The 17,398-nt window shown below is 45.2% G+C and overlaps 1 protein-coding gene across 2 annotated transcripts in view; it reads left to right on the top strand.

Annotated features, from left to right (window-relative positions):
- The first annotated feature begins 440 nt into the window (after window positions 1-440).
- SPG11 (SPG11 vesicle trafficking associated, spatacsin) overlaps window positions 441-17,398 on the top strand; it is a 29,510-nt gene continuing 12,552 nt past the window's right edge. For both annotated transcript variants that reach the window (XR_007906146.1, XM_051796836.1), the window contains exons 1-24: window positions 441-712; window positions 1,543-1,727; window positions 2,496-2,723; window positions 3,511-3,709; window positions 4,284-4,421; window positions 5,128-5,591; window positions 5,819-5,964; window positions 6,444-6,564; window positions 6,662-6,817; window positions 7,261-7,439; window positions 7,579-7,755; window positions 8,182-8,253; window positions 8,673-8,800; window positions 9,431-9,609; window positions 10,331-10,538; window positions 11,036-11,239; window positions 11,927-12,033; window positions 12,845-12,990; window positions 13,321-13,482; window positions 13,847-13,913; window positions 14,357-14,522; window positions 15,286-15,491; window positions 16,056-16,164; window positions 16,456-16,615. Coding sequence is in view for 1 of the 2 variants with exons in the window: in XM_051796836.1 (XP_051652796.1) it covers window positions 486-712; window positions 1,543-1,727; window positions 2,496-2,723; window positions 3,511-3,709; window positions 4,284-4,421; window positions 5,128-5,591; window positions 5,819-5,964; window positions 6,444-6,564; window positions 6,662-6,817; window positions 7,261-7,439; window positions 7,579-7,755; window positions 8,182-8,253; window positions 8,673-8,800; window positions 9,431-9,609; window positions 10,331-10,538; window positions 11,036-11,239; window positions 11,927-12,033; window positions 12,845-12,990; window positions 13,321-13,482; window positions 13,847-13,913; window positions 14,357-14,522; window positions 15,286-15,491; window positions 16,056-16,164; window positions 16,456-16,615 (4,134 nt within the window). In the remaining variant the exon portion in view is untranslated. The remainder of the gene's footprint in view (window positions 713-1,542; window positions 1,728-2,495; window positions 2,724-3,510; window positions 3,710-4,283; window positions 4,422-5,127; window positions 5,592-5,818; window positions 5,965-6,443; window positions 6,565-6,661; window positions 6,818-7,260; window positions 7,440-7,578; window positions 7,756-8,181; window positions 8,254-8,672; window positions 8,801-9,430; window positions 9,610-10,330; window positions 10,539-11,035; window positions 11,240-11,926; window positions 12,034-12,844; window positions 12,991-13,320; window positions 13,483-13,846; window positions 13,914-14,356; window positions 14,523-15,285; window positions 15,492-16,055; window positions 16,165-16,455; window positions 16,616-17,398) is intronic.

Raw genomic sequence — 17,398 nt, forward strand, 5'->3', positions numbered from 1 at the left:
AAGCACAGAGTCAGGATTAGAAAGGAGGCGCTGTTTGTCGTACGCACGGGGCAGGGTGGATGTTCCCACAAACCGAGCGTGCGAGGGAGTAAAAAGCGGGAAGATTTATACACTGAAGTTCGCATAAACCCGCCCGTCCAACCCACAGTTCCGTCCGCAACAGAGATCAAAGGAAGAGGCAGAGACAGAGAATTCTGCTTAAGACACGGGAAATTTTGCTCAAAGATAGGGAATTAAATATGCAGAGAATTCTGTTTACATACTCAGCGAATCCCGCTCACAGACACGAGCGGCACTGCCCTCGCCCGCGGGGCTCACGGAACTACATCTCCCAGCGTGCATTGTCGCCCTGCCCACAGGCCCCGCGCCGCGGTGTGTGCTGGGAGTTGTAGTCCCGGCTCCGCACTGGGCGGCCCGGTCAGCTGGGCGGAAGAAGGTGCTGCCCCGCCAAGATGGCGGCGGGCGGAGGGTGACGGAGGAGGAGGATGAGGAGGATGGAGGAGGCGATGGCCCTGCGGGAGCTCCGTGTGCTCCTGGTGCCCCGCTCCCTGGAGCCGCGGGGAGCCCCGCGGGACGCGGCCCGGGTGCGGCTGAACAGGGCCCAGGATGCTCTGGGCACGCTCCTGGCCACCGGCGGCATCTCCGTGGAGCCGCTGGCGGCGGGCGGTGCCGAGCGGGCCCGGGGCACGGCCCTGCCGGGGGACTGGGCTGAGTAAGTGCCGGGGCACGGGCGGCCGGAGGGACCCCCGGGTGCGGCGCTGGGGGACCCGGGGGGGCGAACAGTCGGGGGTGCGGGGGCTGAGGGGCTGCGAACCTGAGAGCTGCAGAGGACGTTGTTTTACATCTCCTGACTTGTGTAGCTGTGGGAGAGTTCACTACGGGTGATCAAAAAGCCAAAGCAAACGAAAAGGGAGTTTGTCTGTCGGGTCGTCTCTTCGGGCCCCGCAGTGCCCTGACCTGCAGTCCTGCCCCCGTGGGTGACAGTCACTCACATGGTGTTTGTGACCTCTTTATTGGCTTTTAGTGCTGAGTCAAAACCGCAGTCACATTTGAGTTCTGAACATCTGCAGTGTTGAGCAACACCAACACTGTTCGGAGCTCCAGAGTCACGGGATGGTTTGGGTTGGGAGGGACCTTAAAGCCCATCCAGTGGCACCCCTACCACGGGCAGGGACACCTTCCATTGTCCCAGGCTGCTCCGAGCCCGTCCAGCCTGGCTTGGAGCATTCCAGGGTGGGAATGTTTCAGTGCCGTTGCAGGGCTCTGCTCTGTGCTTGCTCTGCACACCCTGAGCTGGTTCCTCTGTGCCTCCTCCCACTCACCCAGGGCAGGTCTGAGGCACACCAGGGGAGTTTCTCAGCCCGAGCAGCAGGACAGATCCGGGGTTGTGGTGTTGGCAGGGACAGGGGGACAGCAGCAGAGTCTTTATCTGAAGGTTAAGTGGTGCTGCCCTTCATCAGTGCGTGGCCAGAACTGTCAGTGTGGGAAATGTGGGAAGGGAATAAATAAAGCCAATAACCCTCCTGGATGTTGTATCTCCAGCTTCGTGTGGGAGAACACAGAAGATGATGGTTTGCAAGAAAACAAGTCAAAACTCCTGGCTCTTGGACAAAGTCATGGACTGTTTGTCTATGAACTCTCTGTAGAAGATGGAAAGTCCAGCCTAACCTCCCTGCACAGTTGTGAGGAAGAGACACTTAAAAAGCTCCTTGAAGTTAAAAACATTAGTGAGTAAATTCCAGTGTGTTCCATGTGTGAAATTGTTACTGGTCTGGTTCTGTGCTGGGACAAATGCAGGCAGTGGGATTGAGCACTAGGGAAGTGTCAGGTACTTCCACTCTAATTTAGAGTGATCAGCAGGATTAATGGACTGGAAAATTAAAAGGGACATTTCTATGTTCAAAGGTGACATTGGTAGAGGGAATTAAACTGTTGTAGAGTCATGAGTTTGGGTGATATGAAATTAAAAATAAATTTTAATAAAGCATGTTCAAGCAACCCTGCCCTCTCAAATTTCCCTTTTAATATTGGAACTGATGGTAAGAAAACAGAGACAGGACTCCTCACTAACCCAGCAGAGAATGATTAAGTGTTTAACCTTATGTATTATGATTAGCAAACATAGTGTACAGTTACACTTTGCAGGACCTTTGGTGTTTTACATGTTCTTAAACAGTCTGCCTTCCTAAAATATTTTTATTTCCAAAGTTTGTAGCTTTTATTTTCAGTGCTGACTGAAATATTGTTTTGGGATGATTTTTTGTGTTCTTCACAGTATTGTCCACTTAAAAAACCACATAAAAAGTTTTAGGAAACTGTTCTAAAATCAGTGACATAGAGAGTGAGATTTAAAACAAAACAAACCCCCCTCCCCAATCCCAATTTTTTTAAGATGGTAGCAGAGAGAATGAATTTGAGCTGTCATTTTCTTAGGGTTCCTTTGCAAATCCAAATTCCCATCTGGCTGTAATCCTAAAACATGTTTAAATTTACAGGTCTACCTTCAGTTTTCTCTGTGAAGATTCTGTCTTTCGGAAACAACAAGTGCAAACTTCTGCTCAACCAGTTCATCCTTGTGCATCTGACCTTTCCTGAGGAAGACTCACCCTCAGAGACCTGTGACTGCTTCACCTTGGATTTGCCTCCAGAGGTTTTGGGGAGAATAACAGATTCCTGCTTCTGCAGAGGGATCCTGTTCCTGTTGGATAGTGCTGGCTGGATTTGTATCCTTTGCAGGAGAGAGGAGCTCTCAGGGGAAATGATCGGGAAGAACAAAGTTGTTTTTCTTTTCTGGCAGGGTTGAGCAGAAAGTTCTTTAAAGACATTTAAGTATCTGTTTTGAAGATGCCTCCAAAAAGGGTTATGTAGCAAAATCTTGGTTATTGTAGTGAAAATGCCATAGTTGTGTATCAAATGTTTCTCAGCACAGCCCTGGAAATCTGTTTCCCACTGGATTAATGTTTTCCAGTGGTTCTGCTCTGTGGGTCTGTGTATAATGCACTGACATCTACTGCCAGCTAGTTCCTTGAGTAAAGTTAGAAACTGCAGAGACACACAGGCAGTCACAGCTGGGGAGCCAGATGTGTGTGTTGTGCTGGGCAGGGGCTCAGACCTGGCTGTTCCACGAGCTTCCATTTCCCCTGTGCTTGGCCATTGCCTCTGACACCTGTAACAGTGCAGGGAGCTCAGGGTACCTTTGCCTGGCCATTTTACCCCTGTAGCAGTGCAGGGAGCTCAGGGTACCTTTTCCTCCCCACAGAATGCCAGGACAGGTCACTCCAAGGATCACTTGACTCCTTTGAGGTGGCACAAGTGGCATGTTTGTGCAGCACAATCCTCTGCTGATCCCAGCTGAGCTTGGAATGCTCTTGGAAAACAAACACTCCTCATGTTCTGTGGGGCAGAGCTTGGCCTGGACCACAAGTTACCCAAAATTCACCATCTGCCCCTTCTGATTTACTCCTTTGTTGGAGCTGTGAGCCCTGGGGTTTTCCTTGACGCTGTCTAAAGACATATTTGACTCTTTTGATGGTGCCAGCCTAGGCAGGATCAGTGTAGCCCTGTGCCAGGGAGAGGGGCAGGCTGGGGGCAGGAGCCCAGCCCTGCCGTCCCCACTCAGTGCCCTGAGGGTGTCCCAGGATCTCAGCATGGCCGTGGTGCTCAGTGCTGCCCACTGTGCCCTCTCCGTGGAGCTCAACAGCTACTTCAGGTATGGTGGGTTCCTGAAGGAAGAGTTTGGGTTCAGCTGACCTTAGGTGCCTGGCCTTGGTCCTGCAACATTTGAGGTGCTGTCACCTTTTTATTTTGAGTTCTGGCCCTGTGGTAGAGCAGAAATTTCCCATTTATTTAAACACTGTCCTTTATTATTCGTTCCAATTTGCACTCTGTCACTTTAACCAAAGAAAATTTATCTATTAACATCTATTTGTTTTATCTATTAAGTATGTTAACAAATAGAAAACCTTTGTATTGGACTCTGTTTTTCCTAGGAAGATTAGGATAGGTGCTCTCAGTGCCAAGGGTGGGTGGCAGCACCTTTTAGAGATGCTGTGAGGTCTGGGATTATTAAACTCCTGATACACCTGTGCTGATTTGGCTTGGTAAATTAGGGCCAGGTTGTAGCTGAGAGGAAGGAGCACCAGGGTTTGGTGGCTCACCTGGACACACCTCCCTGGGAGTGCTGCTGACCTGAGAAGAAGCTGCTTTGCTAAGGGTTCCTGGAGGGGTTAAACAGCAAAAACATCTCAAGAGGGAGGTGAAAATTAATATTTATTTCTTTACAGGCAGTTCCCTGAGCATTTGCTCTGTAAGAGAGATCCTGAAAGTCTTTGCATGGAGCCTCCTGAAGGAGTGGATGAGGATGACCTTGCCAGTTCTGAGCACAGCATGGAGCTCCTGCCCTCATCCTTCCGCACAGACAGGTACTGAGGGAAAACCCTGCCTGGGACAGGCTGGGCTTTGCTTCCTTTACATCAGTCATAATAAATCCTGGGGGTTTTTCAGTTGTAATTGTGATAAGTAAAATCAGCTCATTCTGCTCTAAATATTTTGAATTGAGGATGATGTTTGCAAATGGGCTGAGAGAACTTTACATGTGTCATTAAACAGCTACCAAACAGTAATTGCTGATAAGGGGTTACCTTTCATTTATAGAAAGGTAACTATAGACAGATTTTTTTGTATCCCAAGGACTTTACATCTCCTTGCTTGTTTAGCACAAATGAGTGTATGTGGCCTTCAAAATACTCTGTGTTCATGTAAAACATTTTAACTGGTTGTGAACCTTAGGGGTATTAATACTGAAAAAACATGTTAATTATAACTTGATGTAAGTGTAATAAAATACTCAAGTCCAGAATTAATTTGGTTCTAAATTTTTTTAATTGAGGGGGCATTTTCTGTGAGGAAAAGAAAATTTTCTACGAAAAAGGGTAAACATGAATGTTGTCATCTAATGCAGCTGGGATCACTCAGCTTGGCTGCAGAGAGCATTTAAATAGAAACAAACAGGCCATGTTAAGGTTAAAAGGTGCTAGAGTGATTTTCTAAGCTTAAAATGCATTTTATTTAACTGAGGAAACTTTATCTGTGTTGTTCTTGGAGTAATACCTGGTCTCTTCTCCCCAGGTCCTGGAAGGCACACTTGTCCTCACTGTGGGACAGAGTAAGAAGAAGAAGACCAGGTTCTCCAGATCTGGGGAATGACTTGAATTTACCTTGGTATCAGTTTTTTACCCATCTTGAAGATCACGATCCTGACATTTATGAGGATCCAGAGAAGATGGTGGCCTTTGTTCCACGGGCTGTTACATGGGCAGCTTCCAGAGCCCTCCAGAGCCACGGCACAGACCTCAGGGCTGCAGGACAGCAGTGGACACAGATCCCTGGGGCAGCACCACAAGAAGTGGTGAAACTGGAGTGTAAGCTGGTCACTGGAGCTACAGCTGTGTTTGTGGTGGTGACAAAGGACATGGGGTTGTCTCTTGCTCTCTGGGATTTTGAGTCCCAAGATGTGACGTGTTCCCACTTCGGCACAAACAGTGTTTACGTGGAGTGCAGTGCAGAGGTGCCACTGTGCCTGCTGCTCACAGGTGAGGGGTTGTGGATTCGTGGGTTGTTCTCAGACAGCTTTTGGAGGGGGTTCTGGTGGTGTTCTTTCCTTTCTGCCTGGCTGCTGTTGGTTCATGGCTCTTGCATTGCTCGGGTCAAAGCCAGACGGAGCCGCTGCAGCTTTGTGTCATCCTTTGGGAAGAGAGGCAGTGGATGGAAATGCTTTAATAATTAATATCTTTAATTATGGTTTGATTCTTTTCTTTAGAGCATGGTCTGTCCTTAGTTCTGTTTGGTGTGACCCAAGAGGAGTTTTTGAACAGGCTGATGATGTTTGGCAGTGCTGGAGTCGTGGATTCCGTTTGTCACCTCAATGGATGGGAGCGATGTTCCATTCCCATCCATGCCCTGGAGGTAAGGAAAGCTGCTTCATGCCTTACAAATAACAAAAGTACTTCTTTCAAGTAATGAACACAGCTTATGCAATGCTAGTGGTGGTTTTAGACACAATTAAAAGTACTCTTTAAACCTGGGGCAAAAAGAAGTGGTTTAGTTATTAAATAAACAATAAAGCCCCAAGTAGGGCAGGTTAGTAACCCAAAAGTAGAAATACACAACAAAGTGAATGCCCATTAATAAAATAAATCAGAATTTTAAAGTAAGCAGTGCTCAAAAATCCCTCTTGATTGGACCCTAAAGCATTTTTGACAATTTGCATTTCTGCAGCAGCTTTTGACCTCTTGCAAAATGTCAAATATTAAAAGAAGTCTTTGGAACTAGGTTTTGGGTTTGCTGTACCATTCTTATAAAGCCAGAGGAGAACCAGCAGTAAGTATACAACACATGTAGAATTTAGAATCCATGCATGATTGTTCTTCTGCGTGTTTGTCTAGGCAGGTTTGGAAAATCGCCAGCTGGACACAGTGGACTTATTTTTAAAAAGCAAAGAAAGTGTTTTCAGTCTCTCTGGGCCTGGGCAGTGCAGTGATGGTGCATCCCAGACCTACCTGAGAAGTAAGTCAGTCCCTGCAGCTGCACAGAGGTTTCAGCTGAACTGCCTTTCTCTCTGGCACAGTTGCAGGTGTTTTACCTTTGTCTGTCACCATTGCAGATTTGGAAGAGCTCAGGCCAGCTTTAAACTTGCTTTGCTCAGCAATCCAAGAGAATGATATGGAGCCTCACAGCAAACACTTCTCTGAGCAGCTCCTGAACCTCACCCTGACTTTCCTTACCAGGCAACTGGAAGAAATCTTTGTGCACACAGAGGGTAAGGTTACTCCTTTTGAGTCATATCTAGCAATGTGTTATTGTTTAGTGAAGTGGGAACAGCAACTTTTTTTAATTAAAAGTTTACATTGGCCCAGAATTAACACAAGGAAATACCAGAGATGAGTGAATGAAAGATTTTCATCCCTGCATTTTAAATGGGACTTACCTGACTAATAATTGGTTGGATTAATAAAAAATTTCAGTTATTATTTACTGGTCCCTGAGGGGTAAAACACCCTCAGTGAGGGCAGGGAGCACTGATGGGGCTGTGACTGTGTCCTGACAGGATGCAGAGAGTGCTGGGCACTGGCAGTACCTGTGCAGGTGAGAGAGCTGGTGAAGTTTCTGTTGATCAATCAGGAGAACATTCAGCATTTCCAAACACCAAAAATCCTGCCTTGTCCCTTCCTGTTTAACTGATGTCTTGGATGCTCTTGGCAGAACCCGATGAGTTCCTGCAGAAGGCTGCAGATATTCTAACTGATTACATTATTCAGCTGAGGAAATTCCTGAGAAGATATCCTCGCCCACAAATCAATCCAGTGCACACAGGAGGTGATCTGGATGAAGACCTGCCTGAGATAGAAGAAAGCCATGTGTGGGAAAAACTGACACCAGAGGTAAAAATGAGTCATCCAGTTTTTACTGTTCTTATTAAGTGTATCTGAGATCACTGATGTGGAAATGTCCTAAAATATTGGAGAAAAGATCAGCAACAGTGATGATAGATGAGTTTGTTCCTTTGCTTCTCTGCTTTAGGAAGTCATTGCTGAGGCCATCTTAAGCAACAAAATGCCAGAGGCCCAGATCTTCTTCCGAATGCATCAACATCCTGCTGAGAACCTGCAGGAATTTCTTCAGGCAGGTTTGAATCTGGTCTATGACCGTCTGCTGAAGGACAACACCAGAGAGGCCTCAGAGCTGCTCAGAAACATGGTGAGAGGTGTTCTCTGGTTCTTCACACTTTGTGACTGATGAAGTCAATGAATGCTGGGAGTGTGGGGAGCTCAGGGGTCCTGTGGATGTGATTCCACCAGATTCAGGTATTGCAGTGAAAATTAACTTGTTTGAAAGAGCTGCTTTGAGCAGTGGTGCCCTCAGAAGGCTGAGGGAGCCTGTTTATGGGGGTGATATCATGATCCAAGTGTGGAGGTGGTTCTGGCAGGTGAGGTGTTAAAGGGCACAGGGTTTGTACCCAGACATGCTGGAGACATCAGGCACATCCCTGGGTTACTGTGACACCTTTAGGAGCTGAAGGGAACATCACGAGCTTGCTTTGGAAGGGAAGCAAGTGCATTTATTTCATCCCTCTGCAGCTGCATTTTACAGTTTGCATGCAATGGGTGTCTCCTTTCCTGCCAGGGCTTCGATGTGAAGCAGGAATTGCACAAGATCTGTTTCTACACAGAGGACAAACACGTCAGAGATCTGCTGGTAAGTGCAGCAAAGGCTCTTCTTGTCCAGCTCTCGGGTCTGAACCTCGTGTGTGTTTGTGCTGAGGGAAACCAGGGTACTGGGCTCACTTTCAGAACAGACAGGCAGGTTTTGTCCCTGCATCCTGGCAGTGCAGTTACTGAGACATGCCAGTGCCATGCCCATGTTCCTTTATATTTGTAGCTCAAGTAAAAATCGGTTAAAATGTCATTTCCTTGTTGTGGCTGTGCTCTAGTTCTCGTGTCCTTGCACACAGAATGTGTGCAAGTCCTCTTGTCCTTTAAGTGTGTTGCCCTCTGCTTCCAGCATTTTTTCCTGCAGTTGGTAACTGTTTGCACTTGCAGGGTCATTTACAACTTGAATATATTAAAAGTAGATCAAAATGACAATTGGAGGTAATACTTTAATTTGAATTAAAGGTGAAAGTTTTACGGGAAGAAAATTATTTTTCTGAAAAAGAGAAGAAAATGATAGACTTTGTGCATCAGGTTGAAAGCTTTTACTCGGAATCCTTCCAGGAAAATAAAGAGATTCAGTCTCTTGCCAGGTAACGTGGGTTAACAGTTTTAATTATTAATTAATAATGTTAATAGGATTTAAAATGTGCTGGCCTCTACATTCTGTGTGATTTACTGCACTAACAAATACAGTCTCAATGTCATTAATTTCACACTGGTCTTTGCAGAAATCAGGGTCAGTGGGGGGACGAAGTAATTTCCTCATTAACGTAACAGTTGCTGTCATGTTCTCTCCAGACCAAGTCATGGCTTAGTCTTGTTGGGGTAACAGAGCCCTTCTGCTCATGCCATCACCATAAATGAAACAGTTTTAATAGCAAGTGATATTATTAGAGTTATTAATCAAACGTTCAGATGGAATGCTGATTTTGATATGTACCCATAATAGAGCAAGCTAAACTAACCTAGAAAAGCCATTTACAGTTAAATAACTGTAAAAATGTTGCAATACTTACCATTTGCTATGTCAGTTTTGGGAAAATGAGGTAATTCTTTGGTTCTCAAACCTTTAGTTCAAGTCAGTCCCTCTGGCACTTCCAGAGCTCTTCAAAATGGAGTGGCAAAACTCGTTGACCTTTTCATCACCTTCTGTTTGTTAGATTGGTGACTGCTTATTAAAAGAGCAATAAAGAACACCCCAATTCCATCCTCCCTTGCAGGTTCAGTGACTGGAGGAAGGACCAGGACCTCTGCAGACACACAGCAGTGCTGGAGTCGGTGCTGGGCTGGGACAGACGCAGGGCCCCCAGCAGGAGACTCCAGGTCATGTTGGACTGGGCTCAGTGGTGGGATGAGCCCATGCAGGAAATGATTCTTCTCCCCAGGAAACCACGCCAAGGCAAGTGTTCTGGGAATGAGGACTTCAACTGGGAACTAGAAAGCTGTCTTTGACATGGTACACTGCAGTGGTGTAGGACTGGCACTGCTGGAACCAGAGTGGGAGGTGCCACAGTGGGGCACCTTTTAGCAGTGAAATGGGTAACAGTGGGTTTTTATCCTGCTGCATCCTGGCTCTGTGTTTTTTCTGCAGAGAAAAGTTTGGAACTAGCTGAAAGGGACTTGCCTAAGGCATGGCCACTTGCAAGTGGGTCCTACTCTGCCAGGTTCTCCCAAGCTCATTGCACTGTGGTGTTACTTCCAGCTTTGCCAACATAAGGCTCTGACGAGCTGTAACAATATCCTTCATCTCAGCATCCTATTTGCAACTGTTCATTAAAAATCAGTGCATGGAGGGACAGGGCATAGGGAATGGCTTCCCACTGTCAGAGGGCAGGCTTAGGTGGGATACTGGTAAGAAATCCTTCCCCGTGAGGGTGGGCAGGCCCTGGCACAGGTTGCCCAGGGAAACTGTGGCTGCCCCATCCCTGGAAGTGTCCAAGGCCAGGCTTGACAGGGCTTGGAGTGACCTGGGCTAGTGGAAGGTGTCCCTGGGACTAGGGAGCTTTAAGATCCCTTCCAGCCCAAACCATTCCATGATTCTGTAGGTAAAGGAATATCAGTATTTCCCTCAGGAGTGTTTGTTTGTGCTGATTTCATCCATTTGCTTTTTTGAAACACAGAGCTCAAGACATGCAGTCCTGAGGTTCTTTGGATGCACTTGACAGCCCAGCACGATTGGCTGAGTGTTTGCTCCTGGATTGAGGAGTCAGAGCCCGGCCAGGCTCCGTGTGGAGCAGCTGCCTGGCCCCCTCTGACTGCAGACATGGTTGACCAGAACACTCTGTGCAGCAGCTACATGAGACATGAGATCCTCAACAAACTGGCCAGGTATGTGCCCTTGGTGCTCTGCACTAACTCTCTATCCTGTATGAATAATCAGGATAATCAGATGGCTAGAGAAGGTAATAAAATCTTTGATACATATTCATTTCTATATTGTATTTAGAGCTCTTTTTGGAAACAGCATAAATCCATTAAGATTTAATTTTAGTCTTGCACTTTCAGTTAACTGAAAACGGGAGAACTCTTCCCTCAGCCCTTGGATCTTTCCCAGTAATTATGTTCCTGATGCCCACTGCAATGCAAGTGGGAATTCTGAGCACACAGGATTTCCCTCCTCACACCTTGTTGTCTGCAGTGACCTGCAGTAACCACAGTGTTGTTTGAGCACCATCAGACATATTTTGGCACATTGTGTTTTCCTCAGCAGTGAGTTAATCTCTGAGAAGGAAAGGTCTGCTTTAATTTTGAGCTGAAAACACCCTTCAGAACGTGTTGAGAAGCAAACTGTCTGATCAGTCTGTGCTTTCTCTGCTTTCTGACAGAAATGGAATTTTTGTCCGTTCTGAGCTGGAGGATTTTGAGCTCCTGCTCCAAAGACTGTCCTACCTTGGGGGAGTCCTGCAAAATCCTCACCCTGTCCCAGAATACAGCTCTGCTAGTGGCTTGGACTTCCATGCTCAGTTTGTCCTCCACTGCTTACAGCACAATTTGCAGTACCTGTTATACACCTACCTGGACTATTACAGGTAAGAATGCTTTCCACCCCTCAAATCCCATGTGGGTTTAAAGAATGAAACACAATTTTAACAGTTGTTGGTAAGAGTTTTCCTCAACCCTTCCTGTCTGTTGACAAGGACCTCCTGGATCACAGCAGTGTCACTTAGCAAAATCTGTGGGGCAGTGTGGGAGGTTTTAAACTGTATTTTGAAGTTTTATTCAGGTTGTCTTAATATTAATTTGTGTGTCAATCATCAAAGGAAACAATTACAGTTGTAATTAATATAATGCTATGAGCAATACAATGTAAAATGAGCCAAGACAACTTGCTCTTCATAAACTCAGAATTTAGAGAATTCAGAAACTGTCACTTGAACACAAGTGTGAGTTCATTCTTGATACATTCACAGATTGCTGGTTTCCATCTAAATTAGCATAAATTGGAATTTGAAGGAGGAAGCAATGTTAGGCATTGGAATTGTGTGAATACTTTGGAATTAATGCATACTTTGCAATTAAAATTTCTGTAACTCCAGTCTAACACTGGAATTATCAAGAAGGTAAAAGTGGACCAGAAAAAAGCCAACAAGTCATTTTTTGTTACCTGTCTAATCAATTTTAGTTTGCATAACTCCCAGTCTTTAGTGCCGTGTTACACTGGGGCAGAGGGTGGTTACAAATACTGTGTTTTCACTGTGCTGTTCATTTATTTCCAGCTTAACCCCTTCAAACTGCCCTATTTTGGATAACAAGGAGCTGCATGAAGCACATCCCTGGTTTGAGTTCCTGGTGCAGTGCCGAGGGGTTGCCAGTAATCCCCGAGGTAGGAATCTCCCTCCAGAGGGGGCTCCTGGTTCTGTTCCAGCTGAGGGCTGGGCACAGCTGGATTAAATCCTCTGCTCTGCTGAAAACCTTCTGTTGACCTTGGCAAATCACTTCCGTGTTCATCACTTCCCCATCTCTAAAGTTTGGGTTATAATTCCTCCTGAAACTGTGTGGGATTTGATTTTCCTCCTGAAACTGTGCAGAAGGATTTGGAGGCTGTAGATATGTGAGCATTATTTTGTGTGTGATCATCATTACCCCCAATTTTATTATGTTTCCAACAGGTTGATCAGAAGGAGGATTCATAAAAAAATGCACATCCCACTAAAATGAAACCTTTTTCTAGTCCTTCTGGTGCATTTGACTTCTCTGCCCTTGGATTAAATCTCTGCTTTTTCTTGTTAGTCATTGCAAATCAGTAGAATTTGTGCCCTTAACTCATTGCACATTTTAAACATTTCATCTTTTGCGGAGTCACAGATTAACAAAAGATAGAAATAAGCCCAAGTGAAGCTTTTTTCAGAAAGTGTGATCAGTGTAGGATAAAGAATTGAACCAACTCAGTGTTTAACTGTGGGGCTCAATCCCAGTCAATCTGTGTAGGCAAAACTGTGGTTTGAAACTGGGGGAAACTTGGTAAAATTCAGATCAGCCTGTCTGTATTTGTAAGTAAATTGAGAAAAATCAGTATTAACAACAAAAGGTAGAAAATTCAGGATTTTTCGTAATTGGAGAACAGTTGTAATGTGTGATTAATGATTTAATATTGGATTTGCTTGAAACTAAATCTCACTTTTTTTCCTGTTAAGATCCAAGGATGATTTTCCAGGCGAGTCTGGCAAACGCTCAGATCCTGATTCCCAGCAACCAGGCCAGTGTGAGCAGCATCCTGCTGGAGGGCAGGACCCTGCTGGCCCTGGCCACCACCATGTACTGCCCTGGGGGCATTGACCAGGTACTGGGGGGGCACCACATCCCTCAGCAGCTCCTCTGCAACAGGAGTTCTGCTTTTAATAGAAAAATGCTCAGTGAGCCACGTGTTGGAACAGAATTTACTGACACAGAGGGTGTTTTGATACACAGCACAGTCACCTGAAACATCAGGTGCTGTTGCAGATGTGTCTGATACAACTTAAAAGCATTTTACAGGAAAAAAAATTATACTTCTCTGTTGTCACTGCATGTGAAATTCCCCTGAGGGAGTTTGGCACATTCAAAAATTGTTCTGTTATTATCTTAGTGCAGTTTCTTCTTAATTAATTAACTTTGCTTCCTTGCAATATAGGTTCTTCAGAATGAAGATACAGAAAAACCCCTAAAGAAAGTTGATCCACAGCTCTTAAAAATGGCCTTGACCCCTTACCCCAAACTCAAGGCTGCTCTCTTTCCCTCCTGTACTGCTCATGGAATTTTGCCACCTGACATCTCTCTCTACCACCTTCTTCAGGTACCAAAGTGCTTTTTGGCAGGAGAAAAGTAAAGAGAAGCTTGTTTCAGCTAAAGCCTGGAGGGTGGGGGCCATGTTTCCTTGGAATCCTTAGTTTGGAGCTTAAGTTTATGGCTTCATTCTGAACAGTGTAATTTTAAAGTGGTGTGTAAACGCTGTGAGTCTGCAGTGTTTAACTCGAGCAGCCCTGGAATGTCAGGAAGGGATATTCTTGCAGTGTTCAGTGAGAAAGTTGTTTAATATTGCAGAAATGAAAATATTTAAATTTTAAAATGTTTTCAACAGTGTAAGAGAAATAGAACTGAGAGTTAAAGGATGGGAAATTCTTAAGCTGCCTCAATGTATTTTGTTTTTAATTTTTCAGTCGTTAGTTCCCTTTGATCCCTCGAAATTATTTGGCTGGCAGTCAACAAACACTCTTGCTGCATCAGGTATGCTCCTTGTCAAGGTTTAAATGCTTTCCTGGCCTAGAAAAAAATACCTTCCAGTGGAATGATTTGGCTGGTAAAGTGACTCAAAAGGCCATTTCTTTCACCAAAAAAATGGTGTCATTTACTAGATTTGTGTTTTAAACTGAAATCCCAGATAAGTTACCTTTTTACATTAAGATCTTCACAGGCAGATTTTTTTCTATATATAAGATAGAAAAGCAATGTCTCCTTTTAAAAGCAAGCTGAGGGTGTCAGAAGGGATCCAGAGTTCTGATTTTTCCACTGAGAGGTGGAATTTCAGTGGGATTTGGCTATGCCGAGGTCTGAACTGGGAGCAGAGGAAAGGGATTTGATTGTCATGTCATGTCTTGTAGCTAAAAGCCATTTTTTGGTGTTTAATTCAACTGTTAGTCAGCTCATACTGCTGGTGCTGCTCTCCCCAGATGCCCCCAGCGAGCTGCCCCACTTCTCTGCCCCCGCGCTGGTGCGCAGGCACGCCGTGCTGGAGAGCCTGCACTTCCTCTGGTACCTGCACCACGGGCGGCCCTCCTTCGCCTTCGGGACGTTCCTGCTGCAGCAGCTGGTGAGGAGCAAAGCCCCCAAACAGCTGTAAGTCTCCTCCAGCCTGACAGAGAGTTCTTTAGAAGTTAGAGTTGAGCACATGGAGGAACATTAATCCTCCCCGGCAGCAAACGAGTGGTGAGCAGTGAAATTTTGGGTGTCCTGGAGTCTGTTCAGCCCAGCACTGAGTAGGGTAGAAATATCACCTGGGTGGAGGTGAACTTTGTTCTGAATTACCTAAATAAAATCTGCACAAGGAAAGCAAGGACTGGGAAATGTTCCACTTTTATCAAGCACGGGTGGGCTCTTCTTTTAGGAACCTGAGCCCCTGGACCACTTTGTAGGGAAAAGATGCCCCTTTTCTTTGGCATTTCCAAAGGGTGACACTTCTTTAGTTAAATTAATAAGGCAAAAATGTACTGGAGGTTGATGGGATTAAATTTTCTGGCTGAAGCTTCAAAATCAGGTGTTCAAAAGGACACAGTCAGATTACACATCTTCCATGTATTAAATTTACTATTAAGTAAATTCAAAATTGGTTAGGAGTTACATCAGAACAAATCACTTTTTCTGGAAAGTCTGGTTGGTGTGTTAGTCACTGTTTGTTCCTCTTCATCATTTCTGACCAGATGAGTTTCTCTTTTGTTAGGCTTTGTTGACATACCTACATTTCTTATAAATATGAAATTTTTGCTTTGTAATTACCTTTCACATAAACTTTGTAGATGCTGGTTTGCTTGGGGAATGTTCCTGTTGGAAATTGGTTCCAAACCAATGTACAAAACAATGCTTTGTGTTCCTTTTGTCCCAGGATCCAGCAGGCAGGGAAGGAGGCCCATGTTTTAGCCCTGTCCTCCTTTGGAGCCCCTGCAGTAGGAGCAGCCTGTGTGTGTTTCCTGGAACTGCTGGGCCTCGACAGCCTCAAGCTCAGGGTGGACCTTAAAGTTGCAAACATGATTTTCAGCTACAGAACTAGAAATGAGGAATCTCATCACAGTCAGATCAGAGACTCTTTGGGTAAGGGTGTCTTTTGTCTGGTTTGAAATAGAGTGCTGTGGGTTTTTTGGGAAGAGCAGCAGAGAGGGATGGGAAGATGGTGACTGATAGCTCAGGAATGCAGGAAAAGCATCTAAGGATTTTGTTCTTCTTTTATTCCTGTTTTTTACTAATTTTGAAGGTGCATTTTGAACCTGTCATGTCAAGGCAGGAAGACTTATATAACATATAATAAATCATGGATTCAGAAGTGCATTAGGATATAATAGACAGTGCCACAGCTGCCTAAGGATCTGTAATGTTTAGGGAGGTTCAGCCTAATGTTGTAATAATATAATAGAGAGTTAAACAAAGTCTGTTACCAAATCTCTTTTCTCTTTCATGTTTGAAAACTGTATTACAGCAGTGAAATTGGGTGTTCAAAGCTGTAGGGAAATTTAATTTATTTAATTTTAGTTGAATTCCTCACTCCAGGTCCACAGGTGTCATTGTTCCAACTAGGAAATCACTGGTGCTTTTGAAAATACTGCCCTTACTCAGATCCCAAATAGCATCTCAGCAGTAGTAATATGTTCTTTTAAACAGTTGAAAAGTTAACAAAATTGGCTGATGGTGAAAAAGCAGCAGCAGCAGCAGTTTTTCCCTCCTTGGAAGAAGCCTTCTGGGATGCAGTTGAGCAGCAGGGAATAAAGAGGTGAGAACAGTGTGATTTAGAGGGTTGTACTGGGTGAGCACTGAATTTTGCCATTTGATAATATTAAAGACACAAGACAGGGCAGTGTCCCTGCCTGGGTGGGTGGGAATGTCCCCAGGGTGCAGTGTGGAAGCTCCACAGGGGAGTGTGACCCAGTCTGTAGGGAAGTCCCTGGGAGTGCTGGCGCTGCCCTTTGCAGGCAGTGGGTCTCACACAGGGTCAGTTTGTACAGGAACACCTGGGATAAATACTCCAGTTTATTACAGCTGAAGCTCTCTGAATTCCATGCAGGACATGCAGTGACTCCAGGAGGCAGTGGGCCCTGGTGATGCAGTTCTGCAAACTGCACAGCCTGGGGCTGAGCCCGTCCTACCTGCGGGAGTGCGCCCGGGCCAGCGACTGGCTGCAGTTCCTGCTGCTGAGCCACCTGCACGGCCACCAGCCTGGGCAGGTGAGCTGGGCCCAGGGCAGGTCACACAGCTCCTGCAGGGGAGAGCAGCAGGGTGGAGGCACACTCAGCAGCTGCAGGGATTTAGCTCTTGGATGTCAATCCCCCTGGCTGTGACAGCCCTTCCCCTGCAGCCACACTGCCCAGCTTGGCTGCTCTTCTCTCCTCTTGGTGTGTGAAAAGCTGGCACAAGGAAAGGGAGTTTGCTGCAGAGGGAACTGCCTGTCCAGCAGATCCAATAACATGGGTCTGAGAGCATGGAAGTGAGCTATGAAAGGAAAAAAATTAGAAAAAGCCCCCTTGTTGGAAAAATCATTTGTGATTGTATTAATCAGCTTGGAGACAATTTTCAGAGAGGAGTTATTTGAGTGTCTCTTTGACATGAATTGGACGTTTGTCAAGAAGGGATTTAATTTTCGTTTTTAATTTAGTTAGAATTATTACATGCTCATACTGATTGTAAATTTAATTTAAAATCATTTAGTTAGTGCTTTGTTTTTATTGGAGAATTGCGAGATGTTCAGTGGAAGCTTTAATAAAGCCACTCGTCTTTCCTTTCAAAACTCAAATTGATTTTTGTGTTAAGATACTTAAACTTTTGCAAATCCAAATCTTCCATTTCGGTGTTGAACATGATTTAAAAATTTAATGAAATATTAACAATACATAAAAGCAGTTTGGGAAATGTGCAGAAGCTAACTGTAAAATTCCAGGTAAGACAATACTTAGGAGGTCTGGGGTTTTAACTTGGATCTCTTTGTTGTTGTCTGGAAAAGAAAAATAGAT

The sequence above is a fragment of the Manacus candei genome, unplaced genomic scaffold, assembly GCF_025592945.1.
Source record: "Manacus candei isolate 608988 ecotype Guabito, Panama unplaced genomic scaffold, ASM2559294v1 h1tg000046l, whole genome shotgun sequence".
Classification (NCBI taxonomy): domain Eukaryota; kingdom Metazoa; phylum Chordata; class Aves; order Passeriformes; family Pipridae; genus Manacus; species Manacus candei.